This window comes from Symphodus melops (assembly GCF_947650265.1).
Source record: "Symphodus melops genome assembly, contig: scaffold_241, whole genome shotgun sequence".
In the NCBI taxonomy this organism is placed as follows: Eukaryota; Metazoa; Chordata; class Actinopteri; order Labriformes; family Labridae; genus Symphodus; species Symphodus melops.
In genome coordinates this window covers 10,001-32,500 of record NW_027636598.1, presented here as the reverse complement: position 1 = coordinate 32,500, position 22,500 = coordinate 10,001, and the positions used below count along the sequence as shown (strand labels likewise).

Here is a 22,500-nt window from a genome sequence, read left to right as displayed (position 1 = left end):
TCCTAACACCTTTCACTAAGTCCTTTATGAAGTCTAACACCTTTCACTAAGTCCTTTATGAAGTCTAACACCTTTCACTAAGTCCTTTATGAAGTCTAACACCTTTCACTAAGTCCTTTATGAAGTCTAACACCTTTCACTAAGTCCTTTATGAAGTCTCCTAACACCTTTCACTAAGTCCTTTATGAAGTCTAACACCTTTCACTAAGTCCTTTATGTAGTCTAACACCTTTCACTAAGTCCTTTATGAAGTCTAACACCTTTCACTAAGTCCTTTATGAAGTCTAACACCTTTCACTAAGTCCTTTATGAAGTCTAACACCTTTCACTAAGTCCTTTATGAAGTCTAACACCTTTCACTAAGTCCTTTATGAAGTCTAACACCTTTCACTAAGTCCTTTATGAAGTCTAACACCTTTCACTAAGTCCTTTATGAAGTCTAACACCTTTCACTAAGTCCTTTATGAAGTCTAGCACCTTTCACTAAGTCCTTTATGAAGTCTAACACCTTTCACTAAGTCCTTTATGAAGTCTAACACCTTTCACTAAGTCCTTTATGAAGTGTCCTAACACCTTTCCTTAGGTAAAGTGGATAGTGAAAGTAGAGAGGAGAGACAATCCGAACGTACCCTCTGAAGTATCTGGGTGAGTGGTGCAGTAACGCAGTGTGTCCAGCAGAGGGAGCCAGTGACCTCACCTCGTCTTCTTGACTTGGATGCTGCTGCTCAGCTTTTCCAGGACGAACTCGCCCGTGTCGTGGTTAATGATGAGCACGCAGTCCTTCTGGTATGGACGCTTGTTCCCTTTGAACACGGTCATGGGTGGCGTGGAGCCCTGCAGGGACGACCAATCATCTCAATTCAAAAAACTTTATTTGTCTCCGGGGGGCAATTCAAGGGCACACAGAGCAGCAAATGAACGACAGTGCAACTGTACAAAAACATTCAACTAAGATAAGAGTCAAAGAAGAATAAGCGTCAAGAGTGTTAGTACAAAGTTAAAGTTAGATACAGCAGGGAGTAAAGGGTCAGTACAAGTTAATAATCTCAGTTAATGTCTGACAGGTGACGGCTTGAAAACAGATCGAAAATGATTTCAGGTAAATCTTGGGCGACGTTGATGAGGCGGTCTTACTGGAATGTGAGGTAACGTGATGGTGACTTCGTCTCCTTTCCCGACCTGCAGCTCTCCCTCGCAGCTCGTGTCGATGGACGCCGGTTTGAAGTCATCTGGGTGGAGAAGTTTATTTTATTAAGGAGACTCAGAGCTGAAATGAAGCAAGTATTAAAGTTTCACATTTCAGGATTCATCTGTTTGAAGAGTCTGACGGGTCACAAACACTCTGACTTCTCATAATGACTACAAGTACCATCCTTCCTGTTGTTGTCCATCTTTTATCTCCTGACTGTTCTTGAACAGTCTGGAGTAAATAATGGTAACGCCACATCGTCCCTCCAGATGCAGGTCGGAGACTTGGTGAAGACATTTGTGCTAATAATAATCCATCCATCCGTTTTCTCCCGCTTATCCGGGTCGGGTCACGGGGGACCCCGAGGTGTTCCCAGGCCAGCCGAGAGACAGTCTCTCCAGCGTGTCCTGGGTCGACCCTGAGGCCTCCTCCCGGAGGGACATGCCCGGAACACCTCCCTAAGGAGGCGTCCAGGGGGCATCCGGACCAGATGCCCGAACCACCTCAGCTGACTCCTCTCGATGTGGAGGAGTAACGGCTCTACTCCGAGCTCCTCCCCCTATCTCTAAGGGTGCGCCCAGCCACCCTACGGAGGAAGCCCATTTCAGCCGCTTGTGTCCGGGATCTCGTTCTGTCTGTCATGACCCAGAGCTCATGACCATAGGTGAGGGGAGGAACGAAGATCGACCAGTAAATTCAGAGCTTCGCCTTTTGGATTCGCGAAAAGACACGACGGACCGATACAGCGACCGCATGACTGCAGACGCCGCACCGATCCGTCTGTCGATCTCACGCTCCATCTTCCCCCCACTCGTGAACAAGACCCCGAGATACTTAAACTCCTCCACCTGGGGCAAGGACCCCCCACCTAATAATAAAAATTATAATGATCCTAATACTAATAATAAAAAAGAACAAAAAAGAATCTATCTAATAACAATAATCATAATAATGATAGAAATTACAATAATAATCATAATATAATAATTTTATATTTTATAATCATAATATTTATAACTATTATTTTTATAATCATAATAATTGTAAAAATAATAATAACAATAATCATATTATAATAATTATTATTATTATATTGATAATAATAATCATAATAACAATAATCATCTTGATAATAATCATATGGGAAGGGACTTGGGTTGGGAACCGGAAGGTCGCCGGTTCAAGTCCCGGCACGGTCCGGAAACTGGTCTGGTAACTGGAGAGGTGCCAATCCATTTCCAGAGCACTGCCGAGGTGCCCCTGAGCAAGGCACCGAACCCCAAAACTGCGCCCGCTGTGGGCAGCCCCCTCACTCTGAGACCTCTCCATTAATGCAGAGTGAAAACCGAATTTCCCCTCGCGGGATTAATAAAGTATATTAAAAAAATATATATATATATATAAATAATCATATAATTAATAATAACAATCATAATAGCAATAATCATATTAATAATAATAACAATAATCATAATAACAATAATCATATTAATAATAACAACAATAATAACGACAATAATCATAATAAAAATAATTATTATTATTTATTTATATTAATCATAAATAAATAATAATCATCATCATCACAATATTAACAAATATCATAAAAATAATCATATAATCATCATAATAATAATAATAATGATCATTTTATTTATAAAGTGCTGTCAGGTCAAAGAAGTTTAAAAACATTTCAAATAATTTAAAGTCAAACACTCAAGACACATGTAGAGAAACGAACACATGACGTCACGACCTCCTCAGGTTGTTGTTGAACATCTGTTTACACATGACGTCACGACCTCCTCAGGTTGTTGTTGAACATCTGTTTACACATGACGTCACGACCTCCTCAGGTTGTTGTTGAACATCTGTTTACACATGACGTCACGACCTCCTCAGGTTGTTGTTGTTGTTGTTGTTGTCTGATAATCATCGTCAACACACACACACACACACACACGCACACTCACATCTGATGGTGTGAAAAGAAGATCTGGGATTCTTCTCGAAGCTTCCTCCGAGCTTTAGCACGTGCTCCTCCTTGTCCAGCAGCGGGTTTCCGTTCATGGCTCACTTCCGGTCCGTTAAGTCACATTTATGTTCGGATGATAAAAGTCTGCACACTTTCAGAAACAGCCGAAGAAGAAGAGACGTCAACATATAAACAAAGTTAGCCCGCAGGGGCTAATCCTTAGCAAAACATCCCTGACGTCACTACGCAACGCCTCTTCCGGTTCCGGTCCGACAGTCAAACGCCACAAGAAGCCCTACTGTTTTAAAATACTAACCGGAAGCTCAAATTAATAAATAAAGAATGTTAAAGCTATAAACTAAATAATAATAATAATAATAACAATAACAACAACCTGTGCATGTGTTTATCTTCTAATTTCTGCTGCAAAGCACAGTGAGTGTTTTTAGTTTTATTAATTTGATTTATAAGAACAAAATAACGTTTTTAACTTGTATTTCTAAATGTTTTCATGTTTACATTCTCCATACAAAACTGTAAACCTGTACAGCTCCGTTATATCTTAATGTTACATCTTTGTTTTTCTTTATTTTTTATCTTTGAAATGAAGAAACCTTTTTCTCCGATTATCTCGACGTCACCTGAACGCGACGTCATGGTGTTACACGGAAGGATTTGAGTGACGGAACAGATCGTCGCCAATGCGGCTTGGTGTTTGTTTATTTTAGAAGATGAATAATTAAATTATAAGTATTATAAATAAATAGAAGTTCTCCTTTAATGACCCGACGGACTGAAGGCTGCTTCAAGGTCCATGGCGCAGACCGGAAACCACAGCTTCCCTGCTTCTGCTCGTTTAACATCTCACGAAGAAGAAAAAGAAGAAGAGGGACCACCAGGCGGACCGTCTCCTCTCTGTGTCCCCGGACAGACCGACCCCCCCACAGGTCTGGCCCCGGAGGACCCGGACAGACTGGTTTCCGGGTTCAAACAGCTGAAGCTGGAGAAAGAGGCTCAGAAGAACTGGGACTTATTCTACAAGAGGAACACAACAAAGTTCTTCAAGGACCGACACTGGACCAGCAGAGAGTTTGAAGAACTGAGGTCGTGCAGACAGGTGAGGAGAGACGGACAGGTGAGGAGAGACAGACAGGTGAGGAGAGACAGACAGGTGAGGACAGGTGAGGAGAGACAGACAGGTGAAGACAGGTGAGGAGAGACAGACAGGTGAGGAGAGACGGACAGGTGAGGAGAGACAGACAGGTGAGGAGAGACAGACAGGTGAAGACAGTCAGACAGGTGAGGAGAGACAGACAGGTGAGGACAGGTGAGGAGAGACAGACAGGTGAAGACAGTCAGATAGGTGAGGAGAGTCAGACAGGTGAGGAGAGTCAGACAGGTGAGGACAGGTGAGGAGAGACAGACAGGTGAGGAGAGACAGACAGGTGAGGACAGGTGAGGAGAGACAGACAGGTGAGGAGAGTCAGACAGGTGAGGACAGGTGAGGAGAGACAGACAGGTGAGGAGAGTCAGACAGGTGAGGACAGGTGAGGAGAGACAGACAGGTGAGGAGAGACAGACAGGTGAGGACAGGTGAGGAGAGTCAGACAGGTGAGGAGAGACAGACAGGTGAGGAGAGACAGACAGGTGAGGAGAGTCAGACAGGTGAGGACAGACAGACAGGTGAGGAGAGACAGACAGGTGAGTCTGTGTTTACGTCTCTCTCTGTTTGCAGGTGGAGTCTCAGACGCTCGTGCTGCTGGAAGCCGGATGTGGCGTTGGAAACTGTCTCTTCCCTCTGCTGGAGGACGACCTCAACATCTTCGTTTACGCCTGTGACTTCTCCCCACGAGCGGTCGAGTTTGTCAAAGTAAGACGTCTTCTGTCATCCAATCACGGGCCGGCCTTCGTACGCTGTCTGAGACCTGAAGAGGAACATTTCCCAGAGCGGCTCTAATGGTCCAATCAGAACACGCGTACATGCTTTGTGTTAACAGAAGAACCCGGTGTACCGGCCCGAGCGCTGCTCAGTCTTCCACTGTGACTTGACCACAGATGACCTGAGGGAGAACGTGCCGGAGGGCGGCGTGGACGTGGTCACTCTCGTCTTCGTCCTGTCGGCCGTCCATCCTGAGAAGATGAAGCTGGCCGTGCAGAACATCAGCAGGGTGAGAGCTGACACGCCACGCATACACGCCACGCCACGCGTACACGCCATCGCTCTTTGTGTTTGAAATGTTGCTGCTGAGACTTCGTGCTTCTCTCGAGGTCCAACGTAGATGTTCTCTTTGACGAGGAGATCACTCAACATGTTTTTGAGAATCTGGGCAGATAAGTTTCAGCTAGTCGTGTTTGACGTGCAGGCAGTTTGGACTTCGGAGACTCGCTCTGGAAGTCTTGATGCTTTTGGTTTTTATCACAGACCTGGTAATCACCACAGTGACCTGCAAGTGACCTGCGTCCCTCTGTTGGCCGCCGCTCGAAAGCAGCACAGTGTTCTGATTGGTTGGCTCCCTCTTTACCTGACTTCCTTTCTGTGCAACATCTCAGTCCAGACCAGCAGATCTCTGAACGCGGTCCCTTTGAAATCCCGGAGGATTGGGACTGTGGTCTGGTCTCTGGTGTCACGCACGGCGCTCTGAACGACTGCTGGGAAGTACTCGCAGCCGTGCGTTTGTGCGTGGGTCCTATCGTGGTCGCCCAGCATGCTGTAATCTTTCCTGTTTCCTTCTAGGTGCTGAAGCCCGGCGGCGTCGTCCTGTTCAGAGACTACGGGCTGAACGACTACGCCATGCTGCGCTTCAAAGCAGGAAGCAAGCTGGGGGAGAATCTGTACGTCCGCCAGGATGGAACCCGCTCCTTCTTCTTTTCTAAAGGTCAGTGAGGTCAAAGGTCACACAGTGACTAGTCTAAAGGTCAGTGAGGTCAAAGGTCACACAGTGACTTGTCTAAAGGTCAGTGAGGTCAAAGGTCACACAGTGACTAGTCTAAAGGTCAGTGAGGTCAAAGGTCACACAGTGACTAGTCTAAAGGCCAGTGAGGTCAAAGGTCACACAGTGACTTGTCTAAAGGTCAGTGGGGTCAAAGGTCACACAGTGACTAGTCTAAAGGTCAGTGAGGTCAAAGGTCACAGTGATGAATCTAAAGGTCAGTGAGGTCAAAGGTCACAAGACGAGTCGGAGGCAGCGTTTGGATCAGATGATGTCACAAACAGCGACCTCCTGGTCGGCTCTCGTCTCAAACGTTGTCTGCTCGCTCTTCTTTTCAGAGTTTCTGGCGGCGCTCTTCAAGGAGGCGGGCTTTCACTGTGTCGCTAACGACTACGTCCTGAGAGAGACGGTCAACAAGAAGGAGGGGCTGTGCGTCCCCCGCGTGTTCCTACAGAGCAAGTTCACCAAAGCCAGCCAATCACAGAGCTCCTGATGTCACCTCGCCATGACTCAAGAGTGAAACGTCTGATGGACAGGAAACGCTGAAACGCACGCCGCTGTTTGTGTTTACCACTCGCTCCACAAGTCTGACTTTTTTATTTCACACGCAGAAAGTTTGAAGTTAGTAAACGAAGGGTTAACCTGTCACCGCTTCTTTTCTTAAATAATAAAGAGACCAGCAACGTTCTGATTGGACGACACAAACCAACACATGAAGAAGAGTCCTCAGTTTACAAACAGGCTACACACACACACACACACACAGAGACACACACACACACAGACACACACACGAACACACACACACACACACACACAGAGACACACACAGACACACACACACAGAGACACACACACACACACACACACACAGAGACACACACACAGAGACACACACACACAGAGACACACACACACACAGAGACGCACACACACAGAGACACACACACGAACACACACACACACACACAGACACAGAGACGCACACACACAGAGACACACACACAAAGACACACACACACACACACACACACACACACACACACACAGAGAGACGCACACACACAGAGACACACACACAAAGACACACACACACACACACACACACACAAACACACACACACAGACACACACACACACACACACAGAGACACACACACACACACACACAGAGACACACACACACACAGACACACACACGAACACACACACACACACACACACACACAGAGACACACACAGACACACACACACACACACACAGAGACACACACACAGAGACACACACACAGAGACGCACACACACAGAGACACACACACGAACACACACACACACACACACACAGACACACACACAGAGACACGCACACAGACACACACACACACAGAGACAGACACACACACACACACAGACACACACACAGACACACACACACACACACACACACACACATGAAATGATTGACTTGGAGCTGCTGCAGCTTCCTGTTTCCTGTCGTGTGGTTACGCCCCCCGCTAAAAGGTCATGTTGAAATAGCGTGCAGACGAGTGAAGCCTGCGGTGATCAGCACAGACGACAAACAGGCTCTATGAAATCTTTTATTTGTTCAACACACACAGGAAGTAGAGCCAGGCGCTCTGACCACACGTGTAACGCCTCGCCGTCCGGCAGACGATCAGCCTGAAAGACAGAGAAACATGTTTGAATGTTTGATAAGTCTTCCTGACAGAGAGTGAACCACGCTCTGACGGCGGGCTCTGACGGCGGGCTCTGACGGCGGGCTCTGACGGCGGGCTCTGATGGCGGGCTCCTCTCGTTCTGAAACGTACCTTTAACCTCGATCTTGATGATCCGTCCCACTGCGGCGTCGTGACTCTCTTTACATTCAGCCATGCACTGATATCGCCCGCCGTCCTCGGCTGTCAGATCCAGGATCTCTGTCACCACCTGCCTGCGTCTCATGACGCCGCCGTCAAACTGCGTCTCGTTCACCGTGGTGAAGTACTTGCCGGGCTCCGTCAACTGCATGTTCTCCAGCTGCCAGACGGCGTGGAGCATGCCGCACACTTTGAAGTTGTAGATGGCGTTGCAGGACAGTTTGACGGAGGAGCCTCTGGGAAGAGTCAGATTGGCACGCGGGTAACGGAGCTCCAAGGTGTCTGAAGGACAAAACAAAGAACAATAACACAGAGTCACAGTCTGACATCACACAGAGTCACAGTCTGACATCACAGGGTCACAGTCTGACATCACACAGAGTCACAGTCTGACATCACAGAGTCACAGTCTGACATCACAGAGTCACAGTCTGACATCACACAGAGTCACAGTCTGACATCACAGAGTCACAGTCTGACATCACAGAGTCACAGTCTGACATCACACAGAGTCACAGTCTGACATCACAGAGTCACAGTCTGACATCACAGAGTCACAGTCTGACATCACAGAGTCACAGTCTGACATCACAGAGTCACAGTCTGACATCACACAGAGTCACAGTCTGACATCACAGAGTCACAGTCTGACATCACAGAGTCACAGTCTGACATCACACAGAGTCACAGTCTGACATCACAGAGTCACAGTCTGACATCACACAGAGTCACAGTCTGACATCACAGAGTCACAGTCTGACATCACAGAGTCACAGTCTGACATCACACAGAGTCACAGTCTGACATCACACAGAGTCACAGTCTGACATCACACAGAGTCACAGTCTGACATCACACAGAGTCACAGTCTGACATCACACAGTCTGACATCACAGAGTCACAGTCTGACATCACAGAGTCACAGTCTGACATCACACAGAGTCACAGTCTGACATCACACAGAGTCACAGTCTGACATCACACAGAGTCACAGTCTGACATCACAGAGTCACAGTCTGACATCACAGAGTCACAGTCTGACATCACACAGAGTCACAGTCTGACATCACAGGGTCACAGTCTGACATCGTCAGTCTGACTCCATGTGTGCACCAAACATCAGGAAGTGACATTAAACTGAAGATGATGAAGGCTGACTCTGAGAAACTCCTCGTGTGTGTACTAACCTTTCTCTGCAGACGAGACGCACAAGATGGCCGACAGCAGCACTAATCCAGCAAAGCGAGTCATGGTGTAGACGCAGAGAGACGGGAGGACGGAGGGGACGGCTGCTTCAGTCCTGAATGAGAGAAAAGACGCTGAGACGCAGCTTCAGCTCGCTGTGGTCGGCTGAGCTGTGAGGGGGAGGAGCCAGTTTCCATTTCCTCTGACCAACAAACACTTCACACCAACAAACACTTCACACATCTGACACCTTGACTTTCCATCACACCTGTGTGTGTGTGTGTGTGTGTGTGTGTGTGTGTGTGTGTGTGTGTGTGTCTGTGTGTGTGTGTGTGTGTGTGTCTGTGTGTGTGTGTGTGTGTGTGTGTCTGTGTGTGTGTGTGTCTGTGTGTGTGTGTGTGTGTGTGTGTGTGTGTGTGTGTGTCTGTGTCTGTGTGTGTGTGTGTGTCTGTGTGTGTGTGTGTCTGTGTCTGTGTGTGTGTGTGTCTGTGTCTGTGTGTGTGTGTGTGTGTGTGTGTGTGTGTGTGTGTCTGTGTGTGTGTGTGTGTGTGTCTGTGTGTGTCTGTGTGTGTGTGTGTGTGTGTGTGTGTGTGTCTGTGTGTGTGTGTGTGTGTGTCTGTGTGTGTCTGTGTGTGTGTGTGTGTGTGTGTGTGTGTGTCTGTGGGGTGTGTCTATGTCTGTGTGTGTCTGTGTGTGTGTGTGTGTGTGTGTGTCTGTGTGTGTGTGTCTGTGTGTGTGTGTGTGTGTGTGTCTGTGTGTGTGTGTGTGTGTGTGTGTGTGTGTGTCTGTGGGGTGTGTCTATGTCTGTGTGTGTCTATGTCTGTGTGTGTGTGTGTGTGTGTGTGTGTGTGTGTGTGTGTGGGTGTGTGAGTGGGTCTGTGTCTGTGTGTGTGTGTGTGTGTCTGTGTGTGTGTGTGTGTGTGTGTGTGTCTGTGTTTGTGTGTGTGTGTGTCTGTGTGTGTGTGTGTGTGTGTGTGTCTATGTCTGTGTGTGTGTGTGTGTGTGTGTGTGTGTGTGTGTGTGTGTGTGTTTTGTCATCATGAGGGAGTCTGCAGCTCGTCGGTCAGACTCATGTTTCCTCTGATCATGGCGTCTGTGACCGACACTCTCGTGGTCACTTTGTCACCTTTGTCTCGGAGCGTCAGCTGATGGAACGGCGAGGAACGTGCTGACAGAGAGAGGCGTGGAACGTGCTGACAAAGAGAGGCGAGGAACGTGCTGACAAAGAGAGGCGTGGAACGTGCTGACAAAGAGAGGCGTGGAACGTGCTGACAAAGAGAGGCGTGGAACGTGCTGACAGAGAGAGGCGTGGAACGTGCTGACAGAGAGAGGCGTGGAACGTGCTGACAAAGAGAGGCGTGGAACGTGCTGACAAAGAGAGGCGAGGAACGTGCTGACAAAGAGAGGCGTGGAACGTGCTGACAGAGAGAGGCGTGGAACGTGCTGACAGAGAGAGGCGTGGAACGTGCTGACAAAGAGAGGCGAGGAACGTGCTGACAAAGAGAGGCGAGGAACGTGCTGACAAAGAGAGGCGTGGAACGTGCTGACAGAGAGAGGCGTGGAACGTGCTGACAGAGAGAGGCGTGGAACGTGCTGACAAAGAGAGGCGTGGAACGTGCTGACAGAGAGAGGCGTGGAACGTGCTGACAGAGAGAGGCGTGGAACGCTGCAGACAGAGAGAGGCGTGGAACGCTGCAGACAGAGGTCGTGTTGACGGCAGAAGAAGAGCCCTTTGTCTCCATATAATTCAGTTAGTCTGCAGAGACTGTCCGAGTAAGACGGCGTGTTGCAGAGCATCAGCTAAAAGTCTACAAGACGGACACGATCCAGGAGGGGGATCCAGGAGGGGGATCCAGGAGGGGGATCCAGGAGGGGGGTCCTGGAGGGGGATCCAGGAGGGGGGTCCAGGAGGGTGATCCAGGAGGGTGTTACAGGAGGGTGATCCAGGAGGGGGATCCAGGAGGGTGTTACAGGAGGGTGATCCAGGAGGGGGATCCAGGAGGGGGATCCTGGAGGGTGATCCAGGAGGGGGATCCAGGAGGGGGATCCAGGAGGGAGGTCCAGGAAGGGGATCCAGGAGGAGGATCCTGGAGGGGGATCCTGGAGGGGGATCCAGGAGGGGGATCCAGGAGGGAGGTCCAGGAAGGGGATCCAGGAGGGGGATCCAGGGGCATGATCCAGGAGGGTGATCCAGGAGGAGGATCCTGGAGGGGGATCCAGGAGGGTGATCCAGGAGGGGGATCCTGGAGGGTGATCCAGGAGCATGATCCAGGAGGGGGATCCAGGGGCATGATCCAGGAGGGGGATCCAGGGGGGATCTCACCGTGTGTGTGAGAGGAGGAGGAGAGACACACACACACACACACACACAGGCCGTGGTCAGGGCATTTCAAGGACTCTGCAGTGTGTTCCTTCCTCTTTGTCAGTGATGTGAAGTTTCCTGTTGTTGTGATAAACATGCTGACTCTTTATGACTCCGTCAGCGAGGACAGCAGGATCCTTTAAATGTCCTCACAGCATCAACAAACAGCTTTTCACTTCTGAATAACTTTTACTTTGATGCTGTGCTGATTGAAGGTTTTCTCCGTCTGAGGAGTTCCTCTCTGAGGGTCCTGATGTAAAGGGACACTTACCTGCGTAACGTAAAGCTCCGCCCCCCTTCACTCCTCCTATGTTCTCCTCCAGGGAACAGGAGGAATGAAAACAGAAGCTGTCATGGCTGATATCTTATGATACCAGAAACTCTCCGTCTGTGAATGTTTGACCTCAGTTTGATGTTCGGACACTTTTGAGCCGCCTTCACGGGAGAAAGATTCACATATTAAAGCGGTTTGTTGAAGGTCATCACATTGTTTTGAAGTAGAATCCGTCCTCTCCCTCAGGTTGACTGATTTGTCTCTTTAGTCTGATGACAGACCCATGCACAGCTGGCTAAACACTGAAGCTACAGTGTCCACCACATGCAGAGCTGGCTAAACACTGAAGCTACAGTGTGCACCACATGCAGAGCTGGCTAAACACTGAAGCTACAGTGTCCACCACATGCAGAGCTGGCTAAACACTGAAGCTACAGTGTCCACCACATGCAGAGCTGGCTAAACACTGAAGCTACAGTGTCCACCACATGCAGAGCTGGCTAAACACTGAAGCTACAGTGTCCACCACATGCAGAGCTGGCTAAACACTGAAGCTACAGTGTCCACCACATGCAGAGCTGGCTAAACACTGAAGCTACAGTGTCCACCACATGCAGAGCTGGCTAAACACTGAAGCTACAGTGTGCACCACATGCAGAGCTGGCTAAACACTGAAGCTACAGTGTCCACCACATGCAGAGCTGGCTAAACACTGAAGCTACAGTGTCCACCACATGCAGAGCTGGCTAAACACTGAAGCTACAGTGTCCACCACATGCAGCGCTGGCTAAACACTGAAGCTACAGTGTCCACCACATGCAGAGCTGGCTAAACACTGAAGATACATTGTGCACCACATGCAGAGCTGGCTAAACACTGAAGCTACAGTGTCCACCACATGCAGAGCTGGCTAAACACTGAAGCTACAGTGTCCACCACATGCACAGCTGGCTAAACACTGAAGCTACAGTGTCCACCACATGCAGAGCTGGCTAAACACTGAAGCTACAGTGTCCACCACATGCTGACCTGTGTGAGAGGAGGGGGGGAGACAGCTCTCTGTGATGATTAGAGTTTAGACTGCAGTACTCATTTTAAACACTAGGGGGCAGCTCTCTGTAATGATTAGAGTTTAGACTGCAGTACTCATTTTAAACACTAGGGGGCAGCTCTCTGTGATGATTAGAGTTTAGACTGCAGTACTCATTTTAAACACTAGGGGGCAGCTCTCTGTAATGATTAGATCACAGAATCAGCTTCAATAAATAAAACACATAAAATCTCCAATGACCGACCAACCTCATTCTTGTTTTTCCCTGACACGCGATAACGGGCTCGCTCTACTCGTTGGGCGATGAGCTCCAGATGGTCACAACTCAGGATCTCAAACAAACGTAAAGCATCACTTGAAGCCCAGCAGCAGCCACCTTCAGAGGAGGAACAACACGTGCATACACACAAATGAAATCTACATTATCTATCTGCCTGGCTTTAAATATGATACAGTGCTGCTGACCCGTTATAAATGACCTTCAAATGACCTTAATCAGATCTTCATGGTGTGATGAACTCTAACAGAACATCGATATCTGAGGAGGTTTCCAGGAACAGAAACTCTCATGGAGACGACTTGTTTAAATTATAAGACTTTAACGACCATTTTCAGGGAAACGTAAATATAACCAAACAATCAAGTAGAGCAGCAAAGAGCATTATTTTCTTTTCTGTATTTTAGTGGATGTCTTGAAGGGCTCCTTTAATAAATGTCAGTAGGCAGGCATCGTTCACCCCTCATACATGAACGGGAGGAGGCGTTCCCGGACCCAGCACAGATCCGGTCATCTGAGCATCGCGTTCAGTGAGGAGGGAGAGCTGAGCGGAGACACACGCTGCTCGGCTCCCGCTGGCTTCTAGGATGTTCTTCTTCTTCTTCTCCGTTTAATCCGTTACATCCGAGCTGGGGACGTTGACACGGCTCGTGGATCCAGATGCGCGTGCGCTCCCTCAGAGTCCTGTTAAATCGGCGTTAACGTGACTCTTTGTTTGTCTCATCTGTCCTTCACCTGCACCATGGACCGCTCAGAGAGAGAGAGCAGGTCCGACGACGACACCGAGTACGAGGACGAGGAGGTGGACCCCCGAATCCAGGTGAGTCACCTTCAGTCTCATTGATCCGGCTTCATGTGGGTCCATGAAACCCGCTGTGATGCTGCCTCTTATTCTAGTTCTAATAATATCCGTCTGTTTGTATCGCTGATCTGAGGAGAAACGAGCTGGTCCAGGTTCATCACAGCAGACTGAGATGAATCAGAGCTGTTCAATCAAGCAGGCTGTGACGGAAACCTTTTACAGGGGCAGTTCTGGGTCACAGAGACAGGCTGGACGTGATGTCAGAGTGAGGGGGGGCGGTGAGAGGGGTGCCTTGCTCAAGGGCACATCTGCATCTGCAGGAGCTAACCTGGCACCCTTCCAGCTAACAGACCAACTTTAAGACTTTAGGACTTGAACCGGTGACCTTCCAGTGTCCTGGGATGGGAACTAGCTGATGGATCTGAGTATCATCTACACAGCTCACCTTTTCATGCAGGTGTAACATCTGCTGTTTCCATGGTAACGATAAACATGTCCTTCTTCTCTATCTTCCAGGGGGAGCTGGAGAAACTCAACCAGTCCACCGACGACATCAACAGATGTGAGACGGAGCTCGAGGTCAGTGTCTCCCCGTGTGCAGTTACCTGTGTGCAGGTCACCTGTGTGCAGTTACCTGTGTGCAGGTCACCTGTGTGCAGTTACCTGTGTGCAGTTACCTGTGTGCAGGTCACCTGTGTGCAGGTCACCTGTGTGCAGGTCACCTGTGTGCAGGTTACCTGTGTGCAGGTCACCTGTGTGCAGGTCACCTGTGTGCAGGTCACCTGTGTGCAGGTTACCTGTGTGCAGGTCACCTGTGTGCAGGTCACCTGTGTGCAGGTTACCTGTGTGCAGGTTACCTGTGTGCAGGTTACCTGTGTGCAGGTTACCTGTGTGCAGGTTACCTGTGTGCAGGTCACCTGTGTGCAGGTTACCTGTGTGCAGTTACCTGTGTGCAGGTCACCTGTGTGCAGGTTACCTGTGTGCAGGTTACCTGTGTGCAGGTCACCTGTGTGCAGGTTACCTGTTTGCAGGTTACCTGTGTGCAGGTTACCTGTGTGCAGGTCACCTGTGTGCAGGTTACCTGTGTGCAGGTTACCTGTGTGCAGGTCACCTGTGTGCAGGTTACCTGTTTGCAGGTTACCTGTGTGCAGGTTACCTGTGTGCAGGTCACCTGTGTGCAGGTTACCTGTGTGCAGGTCACCTGTGTGCAGGTTACCTGTGTGCAGGTCACCTGTGTGCAGTTACCTGTGTGCAGTTACCTGTGTGCAGGTCACCTGTGTGCAGGTTACCTGTGTGCAGGTCACCTGTGTGCAGTTACCTGTGTGCAGGTCACCTGTGTGCAGGTTACCTGTGTGCAGGTTACCTGTGTGCTGGTCACCTGTGTGCAGTTACCTGTGTGCAGGTCACCTGTGTGCAGGTCACCTGTGTGCAGGTTACCCGTGTGCAGGTCACCTGTGTGCAGGTCACCTGTGTGCAGGTCACCTGTGTGCAGGTTACCTGTGTGCAGGTTACCTGTGTGCAGGTGTGTGTGTGTTTAAAGCAGCTGACGTCGAGCTCTCGGCCGGGTCACGTGTCACATGTCACGTGTCACATGTCACGTCTTTGACATAAAAACATGCAGGCTGATCCTGTGAGGAGAGCTGAAGTCGCAGCACGCTGTGGCCTCTTTAGTCAGCAGGAAACTTTACAGAGGACAAAGTCCAGCGTGTGCTCGTCAGGTTCTTCATTTAAGAGAGGCGGGATTTAGACCCTGATAAAGAGCAGAGGACCAAGGGTTTGATTGGCTCAGTTTGATCACATGCTTCCTGTTTATATCTGTGGTCACATTTTAAAAAAACACAGCTTCAGATGAAACCAGTCCTCTGATCCCAGTTCTGTAGTGGTTTTAATGGTTTCCATCGTGTCAGAGGAAACGTAAAGATGATCTCACATGTGTCCTGTTTCAGGAGTCAGGTTATTGTCTTTTATTTTGAAGTTGACCGGACGCTCTGTGCGTATCTTGTCCACCTTCCTGTCCACGTGGTCCTCATCTGTCCAGCGTGATGCGTGCCTGCAGCGCTCCATCAGAAATCGACAACATGGAGCGCAGCGGCGCTGCTGGCACGCTCCGGAGACAGACTGCGACGCTCGCTCTGGATACAGGAGCATCGAGTGGCGTAGTGTGACGACGTTAGGGGTTCTTTGAGGCTCCAAACAGCATCAAGTTGTCTTCTTGTGGGACAAAGACGTCTTCTGTTCACGGCGGGCCGTCAGCGTGTCTGAAGCTCACGCACACATCTTTCAGTTTCCTGGAGTTTGACAGACGAGGCCGTGTTGATCTTCAAGGATCTCCTCAAAGACACGTTCACTATGTTTACCTGTCAAGCTGCTCACTCAGTCTGCCATCATGACCTTCACTGAGCCGTCTGAAGGTCAGAGGTCAGGGTGATCATCACAGCTCCTCCAGCTCTGCACTTTAAAGGACGTGGAGAGAGAGAGGATCCTGTGACATCATCACGTATTCTTCGGGGAAGTTAAGTGTCGACCTTTAAAGTCTGAGGCCGATCAGAAGCTGATTGGACAAACTGAAATACCACCCACGTTCTCTCTTCCCCTTCAGCGTGACATCTTCACTTCCATGTAATACAGAAGAGGAAGTTCACAGCCCTGATAACGTCTGTGTTTCGCTTCCTTAAAGCCACGCCACTCTGACTACATCATGTAAGAATGGCGGTGACGTTGCACGTCTTCGTTGATGGTTATGATGCTGCAGAGAAATGATTGACACAGAGCCAGTTGTTGATTGAAGTTCTATATGATACCCTCTCCGTGCTCTAGTCAACCTGCTGCTTTCTGTAGCGACCTCAGGTTGACCCCGTGAGAATGACAAACATCATCACTGACCTAATCAGAGACTTTCTCCGTGAACATCTGTGAAACCTGCGACGTGTTTTTCTTCTTGATTCTAATAAAAGGGCGGAGCTGGCGTGGCGGAGCTGGCGTGGCGGAGCTGGCGTGGCGGAGCTGGCGTGTCGGAGCCGAACGCTTTAGTCACAGAAATCCTCCTTTGACTCGAGCCGACAAACAAACAAACAAACAAACAAACAAACAAACAAACAAACAAACAAACAGAGCCTTTCTGCCAGGCTGTGGTGGACAGAGGGGTTAGGGGGTAGGAGTTAGGAACAGGAGTTAGGTGTTAGGGATTAGGAGTTAGGTGTTAGGGATTAGGAGTTAGGAACAGGGGTTAGGTGTTAGGGATTAGGAGTTAGGAACAGGGGTTAGGTGTTAGGGATTAGGAGTTAGGAACAGGGGTTAGGTGTTAGGGATTAGGAGTTAGGAACAGGGGTTAGGTGTTAGGGATTAGGAGTTAGGAACAGGGGTTAGGTGTTAGGGATTAGGAGTTAGGGATTAGGAGTTAGGAACAGCGGTTAGGTGTTAGGGATTAGGAGTTAGGAACAGGGGTTAGGTGTTAGGGATTAGGAGTTAGGTGTTAGGGATTAGGAGTTAGGTGTTAGGGATTAGGAGTTAGGTGTTAGGGATTAGGAGTTAGGAACAGGGGTTAGGTGTTAGGGATTAGGAGTTAGGGATTAGGAGTTAGGAACAGCGGTTAGGTGTTAGGGATTAGGAGTTAGGAACAGGGATTAGGAGTTAGGAACAGGGATTAGGTGTTAGGGATTAGGAGTTAGGAACAGGGGTTAGGTGTTAGGGATTAGGAGTTAGGAACAGGGGTTAGGTGTTAGGGATTAGGAGTTAGGAACAGGGGTTAGGTGTTAGGGATTAGGAGTTAGGAACAGGGGTTAGGTGTTAGGGATTAGGAGTTAGGAACAGGGGTTAGGTGTTAGGGATTAGGAGTTAGGAACAGGGGTTAGGTGTTAGGGATTAGGAGTTAGGAACAGGGATTAGGTGTTAGGGATTAGGAGTTAGGAACAGGGATTAGGTGTTAGGGATTAGGAGTTAGGAACAGGGATTAGGTGTTAGGGATTAGGAGTTAGGAACAGGGGTTAGGTGTTAGGGATTAGGAGTTAGGAACAGGGGTTAGGTGTTAGGGATTAGGAGTTAGGAACAGGGGTTAGGTGTTAGGGATTAGGAGTTAGGAACAGGGGTTAGGTGTTAGGGATTAGGAGTTAGGAACAGGGTGGGTGCCTCGAGGTGTTTTTTTATCATAATTATAGGTTGAGGTTCATCATGAAGTCCTTCTTCTGTGTGGTTTGAATCTCTGATTTCTAACTTTTGACTTCTTCAGAGATGTGCAGAGGAAGCAGTCCAGCTTTGACCTTGTAAGATAAAGGTCAAAGGTTACAGAAAGAGTTGACAGATATTAAGGTCAGAGTGGAGAGGGCTCGTGGTCTTGATTCAGTCCAGCTGACCTTTTCTCCGTCCTTCTTGTTTTTCAGGATGCGAGGCAGAAGTTCCGCTCGGTTCTGGTCGAAGCTACGGTGAAACTGGATGAACTGGTGAAGAAGATGGGCAAAGCTGTGGATGAGTCCAAGCCTTACTGGGAGGCTCGCCGGCTGGCCCGACAGGTCAGTCCAAACGGCCTCAACGGGTTACTGGGGTTACTGGGGTTACTGGGGTTACTGGGGTCAACGCCACAACATGGATCCTAGCGTTAGTTAATAATCTCTTCTACGAACGGGACATAATCTATCCTGAGCACACACTCCTCGTGTGTGTGTGTGTGTGTGTGTGTGTGTGTGTGTGTGTGTGTGTGTGTGTTAGTTTTGACGTTGCTGTTCTCGCTGGTAGTCGCGGCTGTGGCTCAGTGGGTATAGTTGTCGCCTCTCAAACTGGAAGGTTCGATCCCCAGCTCCTGCGAGTGCGATGTCCAATGTGTCCTTAGGCAAGACACTTAACCCCGAATTTCTCCCCCCGCTCCGTCAGGGTGTGTGCAGGTCGCTGCTCATGTGGTCGACGGTGATAAATAGAGACAGCCTTGTGGGTGGAGCCACTCTGACACACAGCTCTGTGATTGGCTGGAGGTTTCCTTCTGTATGTTGATTGATGACTCGGCATGTTGCGCTGATGTCGTGTTTCCTTCTGGTTGCTGGTTCAATTCTAAAACGTTTAAAGATCGAGCTGATCGAGGGCAGCGCTCTGTTTTTATTTCCATGTGACCTGCAGACGAGGACGCCCGATCAGAGCACGCCGTGTCTCTCCACCTGGTGAACATTCTGGTAAACTGTGCTTCATACAGACAGACAGACAGACAGACGAGCTTCGTTACAGCACTTCAGTAAACAAATGGACAAAGTTAGATGATGTCACAGGCCGCCACGTTAGACACTCTGTGAAGTAAACAGTGGACGCTGTGAAGATCTCAGTTAGCATGTGCTTCAGTCTGCATTAAGAACCAATCACATGACAACAACAACAAGGCCGAGGTTGTTTGTTTCGTGCTGTGCTGGCGTGATGATGACGAGTGTCTCTAATGAGATTACAACGAGCGTGTGGTGATGTCAGAGCGCCCGCACACTGGAGGTCCACAGCGAGAGACCACAATCATGTGTGGACTCAAATTGCTGAAAGAGATTTTGGAAACTATTCTGAGCATGTGGGCGTCGTCCTGCTCGAAGCAGGCGACAGGAAGTCAGCCATTGACACCCAGTGATATAAAAAAGGTTGTTTCCAGGGGTCTGATTGACCTCCTCCTCACAGCTACAGTGAGGAGAGAACATTGTTTGTACAGTCAAAGTGGGTCAGAGACATCATCTTGTGATTTAATATTCAGTGAGCTTTTAGTTTGCTTAGTTTCATTTATTTCTCCTGGTTTGTCGAGTCCAGCTCTGAAACCTCTGACATCTTTAAAATGCTTCGCCAGATGATCGTAGCTGTTCCTCGTCTTTCTGTGTTCTGTACCGTGGTGCTCTGTGCAATACACCAAGCGTCATTCAGTATGAGTTGTTCCTCTTTTAATACACTTCCTCTAAAATGTTTTATTATGGAGTGTGAAAAGAACATGCTTCCTGTTTCCTCTCAGGTAAGGTACTGTCAGCACCATTTTCTGTAGCATGAGCACAGCCATAAGAAGAACTACAAGATCACAGGAAGAACTACAAGATCACAGAAAGAACTACAAGATCACAGAAAGAACTACAAGATCACAGGAGACCTACAAGATCACAGGAGACCTACAAGATCACAGGAGACCTACAAGATCACAGGAAGAACTACAAGATCACAGAGAACTACAAGATCACAGGAAGAACTACAAGATCACATGAGACCTACAAGATCACAGGAAGAACTACAAGATCACAGGGAACTACAAGATCACAGAAAGAACTACAAGATCACATGAGACCTACAAGATCACAGGAAGAACTACAAGATCACAGGGAACTACAAGATCACAGAAAGAACTACAAGATCACATGAGACCTACAAGATCACAGGAAGAACTACAAGATCACAGAAAGAACTACAAGATCACAGGAAGAACTACAAGATCACAGGAAGAACTACAAGATCACGGGAGACCTACAAGATCACAGGAAGAACTACAAGATCACAGAAAGAACTACAAGATCACAGGAAGAACTACAAGATCACAGGAAGAACTACAAGATCACAGGAAGAACTACAAGATCACAGAAAGAACTACAAGATCACGGGAGACCTACAAGATCACAGGAGACCTACAAGATCACAGGAAGAACTAAAAGATCACAGAAAGAACTACAAGATCACAGGAAGAACTACAAGATCACAGGAAGAACTACAAGATCACAGGAAGAACTACAAGATCACAGGAAGAACTACAAGATCACAGAGAACTACAAGATCACAGGAAGAACTAAAAGATCACAGAAAGAACTACAAGATCACAGGAAGAACTACAAGATCACAGAGAACTACAAGATCACAGGAAGAACTAAAAGATCACAGAAAGAACTACAAGATCACAGGAAGAACTACAAGATCACAGGAAGAACTACAAGATCACAGGAAGAACTACAAGATCACAGAAAGAACTACAAGATCACAGGAAGAACTACAAGATCACAGGAGAACTACAAGATCACAGAGAACTACAAGATCACAGGAAGAACTACAAGATCACAGAGAACTACAAGATCACAGAGAACTACAAGATCACAGGAAGAACTACAAGATCACAGGAAGAACTACAAGATCACAGAGAACTACAAGATCACAGAAAGAACTACAAGATCACAGAAAGAACTACAAGATCACAGAGAACTACAAGATCACAGGAAGAACTACAAGATCACAGGAGAATTACAAGATCACAGGAGAATTACAAGATCACAGAGAACTACAAGATCACAGAAAGAACTACAAGATCACAGGAAGAACTACAAGATCACAGAGAACTACAAGATCACAGGAAGAACTACAAGATCACAGGAGAATTACAAGATCACAGAGAACTACAAGATCACAGGAGAATTACAAGATCACAGAGAACTACAAGATCACAGAGAACTACAAGATCACAGGAGAACTACAAGACCATCTCTGTTTAATACAGAGCTAGAGGAGCTTTGAGCTGCTTTACTGATAAAACATTCTTAATGACAAACTCGTCTCTCATCTGTTTGTCCATCAGGCTCAGCTGGAGGCCCAGAAGGCCACGCAGGACTTCCAGAGAGCCACCGAAGTCCTGCGGGCGGCCAAGGAGACCATCTCCTTAGCCGAGCAGAGACTCCTGGAGGAGGACAACCGGCAGTTTGACTCCGCCTGGCAGGAGATGCTGAACCACGCCACCCAGCGGGTGAGGAGTGGGAGAGGGGCGGAGCTGATCCATAAACGGGATATCATTATTTCTGCTTCTTCTTTTTCTTCTGTTTCCGGTTTCTTCCTCTCTCCTCCTCATTTCAGTGTTCTTCTTTTCCTACCTTTCTCCTCTTCAACCCTGTTTGTATTTATTCATACGAACTGTGTAATAAAACTCAAGACGTGCTGTCAAATTGGAACATATTTAAGAAATGTCCCTCAGTTTATGGCTGACATTGAGCTCTGATTGGCTGTTGCAGGTGATGGAGGCGGAGCACACCAAGACGAGAAGCGAGCTGGTGCACAAAGAGACGGCGGCCAAATACACTGCAGCAATCAGTCGCATGAAGCAGCTGGAGAAGAAACTGAAACGCACCATCAGCAAGTCCAAGTAAGCACCCAAGTCCCCTGTTCAACAGTCAACAAGTCCAAGTCCAAGCCAGGTCCCCTGTTAAACAGTCAACAAGTCCAAGTCCAAGCCTAGTCTCCTGTTAAACAGTCAACAAGTCCAAGTCCAAGCCTAGTCTCCTGTTAAACAGTCAACAAGTCCAAGTCCAAGCCTAGTCTCCTGTTAAACAGTCAACAAGTCCAAGTCCAAGCCTAGTCCCCTGTTCAACAGTCAACAAGTCCAAGTCCAAGCCAGGTCCCCTGTTAAACAGTCAACAAGTCCAAGTCCAAGCCTAGTCTCCTGTTAAACAGTCAACAAGTCCAAGTCCAAGTCCAAGTCCGAGCCCAGTCCCAGAAGGGATTTCCTTTGATGTTTCCTGTGTGTGACAGAAAGGAGATCACCTGGTGACACACACTTCCTGTCTGAAACCTTGAGTCACTGGGACCAGTCCCAGCTTCCTGCTGGTGTTC

The 22,500-nt window shown here is 48.4% G+C and overlaps 4 protein-coding genes across 6 annotated transcripts in view; 2 read left to right on the top strand and 2 right to left on the bottom strand.

Annotated features, from left to right (window-relative positions):
* The window catches only part of eaf1 (ELL associated factor 1), a 7,652-nt gene extending 4,226 nt beyond the window's left edge, over positions 1–3,426 (bottom strand). For both annotated transcript variants that reach the window (XM_079373082.1, XM_079373083.1), the window contains exons 1-3: positions 3,163–3,426; positions 1,135–1,229; positions 698–834 (exon numbers count right to left, since the gene is read on the bottom strand). In XM_079373082.1, coding sequence (XP_079229208.1) covers positions 698–834; positions 1,135–1,229; positions 3,163–3,259 — 329 coding nt within the window. In that variant the 5' untranslated portion in view covers positions 3,260–3,426. The remainder of the gene's footprint in view (positions 1–697; positions 835–1,134; positions 1,230–3,162) is intronic.
* Positions 3,427–3,810: 384 nt separating this feature from the next.
* mettl6 (methyltransferase 6, methylcytidine) lies at positions 3,811–6,814 on the top strand. Of its 2 annotated transcripts, XM_079373085.1 has the most exons (5): positions 3,811–4,281; positions 4,900–5,034; positions 5,162–5,332; positions 5,899–6,040; positions 6,433–6,814. In XM_079373085.1, exons 1-5 carry the CDS (start codon positions 3,979–3,981, stop codon positions 6,585–6,587), a joined length of 906 nt encoding a protein of 301 aa, XP_079229211.1. In that variant the 5' UTR covers positions 3,811–3,978; the 3' UTR covers positions 6,588–6,814. The 2 variants fall into 2 exon arrangements, with proteins under 2 accessions (XP_079229211.1, XP_079229212.1); XM_079373086.1 differs by lacking the exon at positions 5,162–5,332.
* Positions 6,815–7,679: 865 nt separating this feature from the next.
* On the bottom strand, positions 7,680–9,375 carry LOC306819310 (uncharacterized protein). Its single transcript, XM_079373084.1, has 3 exons — positions 9,160–9,375; positions 7,925–8,254; positions 7,680–7,775 (listed from the first exon to the last, which is right to left on the bottom strand). The coding sequence occupies exons 1-3, from the start codon at positions 9,221–9,223 to the stop codon at positions 7,771–7,773; spliced, it is 399 nt and encodes a 132-aa protein (XP_079229210.1). The 5' UTR covers positions 9,224–9,375; the 3' UTR covers positions 7,680–7,770.
* A 4,179-nt stretch (positions 9,376–13,554) lies between these two features.
* The window catches only part of LOC306819312 (SH3 domain-binding protein 5-like), a 17,965-nt gene continuing 9,019 nt past the window's right edge, over positions 13,555–22,500 (top strand). Inside the window, 5 exon segments of the mRNA XM_079373087.1 lie at positions 13,555–13,941; positions 14,440–14,502; positions 18,300–18,428; positions 21,476–21,640; positions 21,903–22,033. Of these exon segments, the coding sequence (XP_079229213.1) occupies positions 13,864–13,941; positions 14,440–14,502; positions 18,300–18,428; positions 21,476–21,640; positions 21,903–22,033 (566 nt within the window). The 5' untranslated portion in view covers positions 13,555–13,863.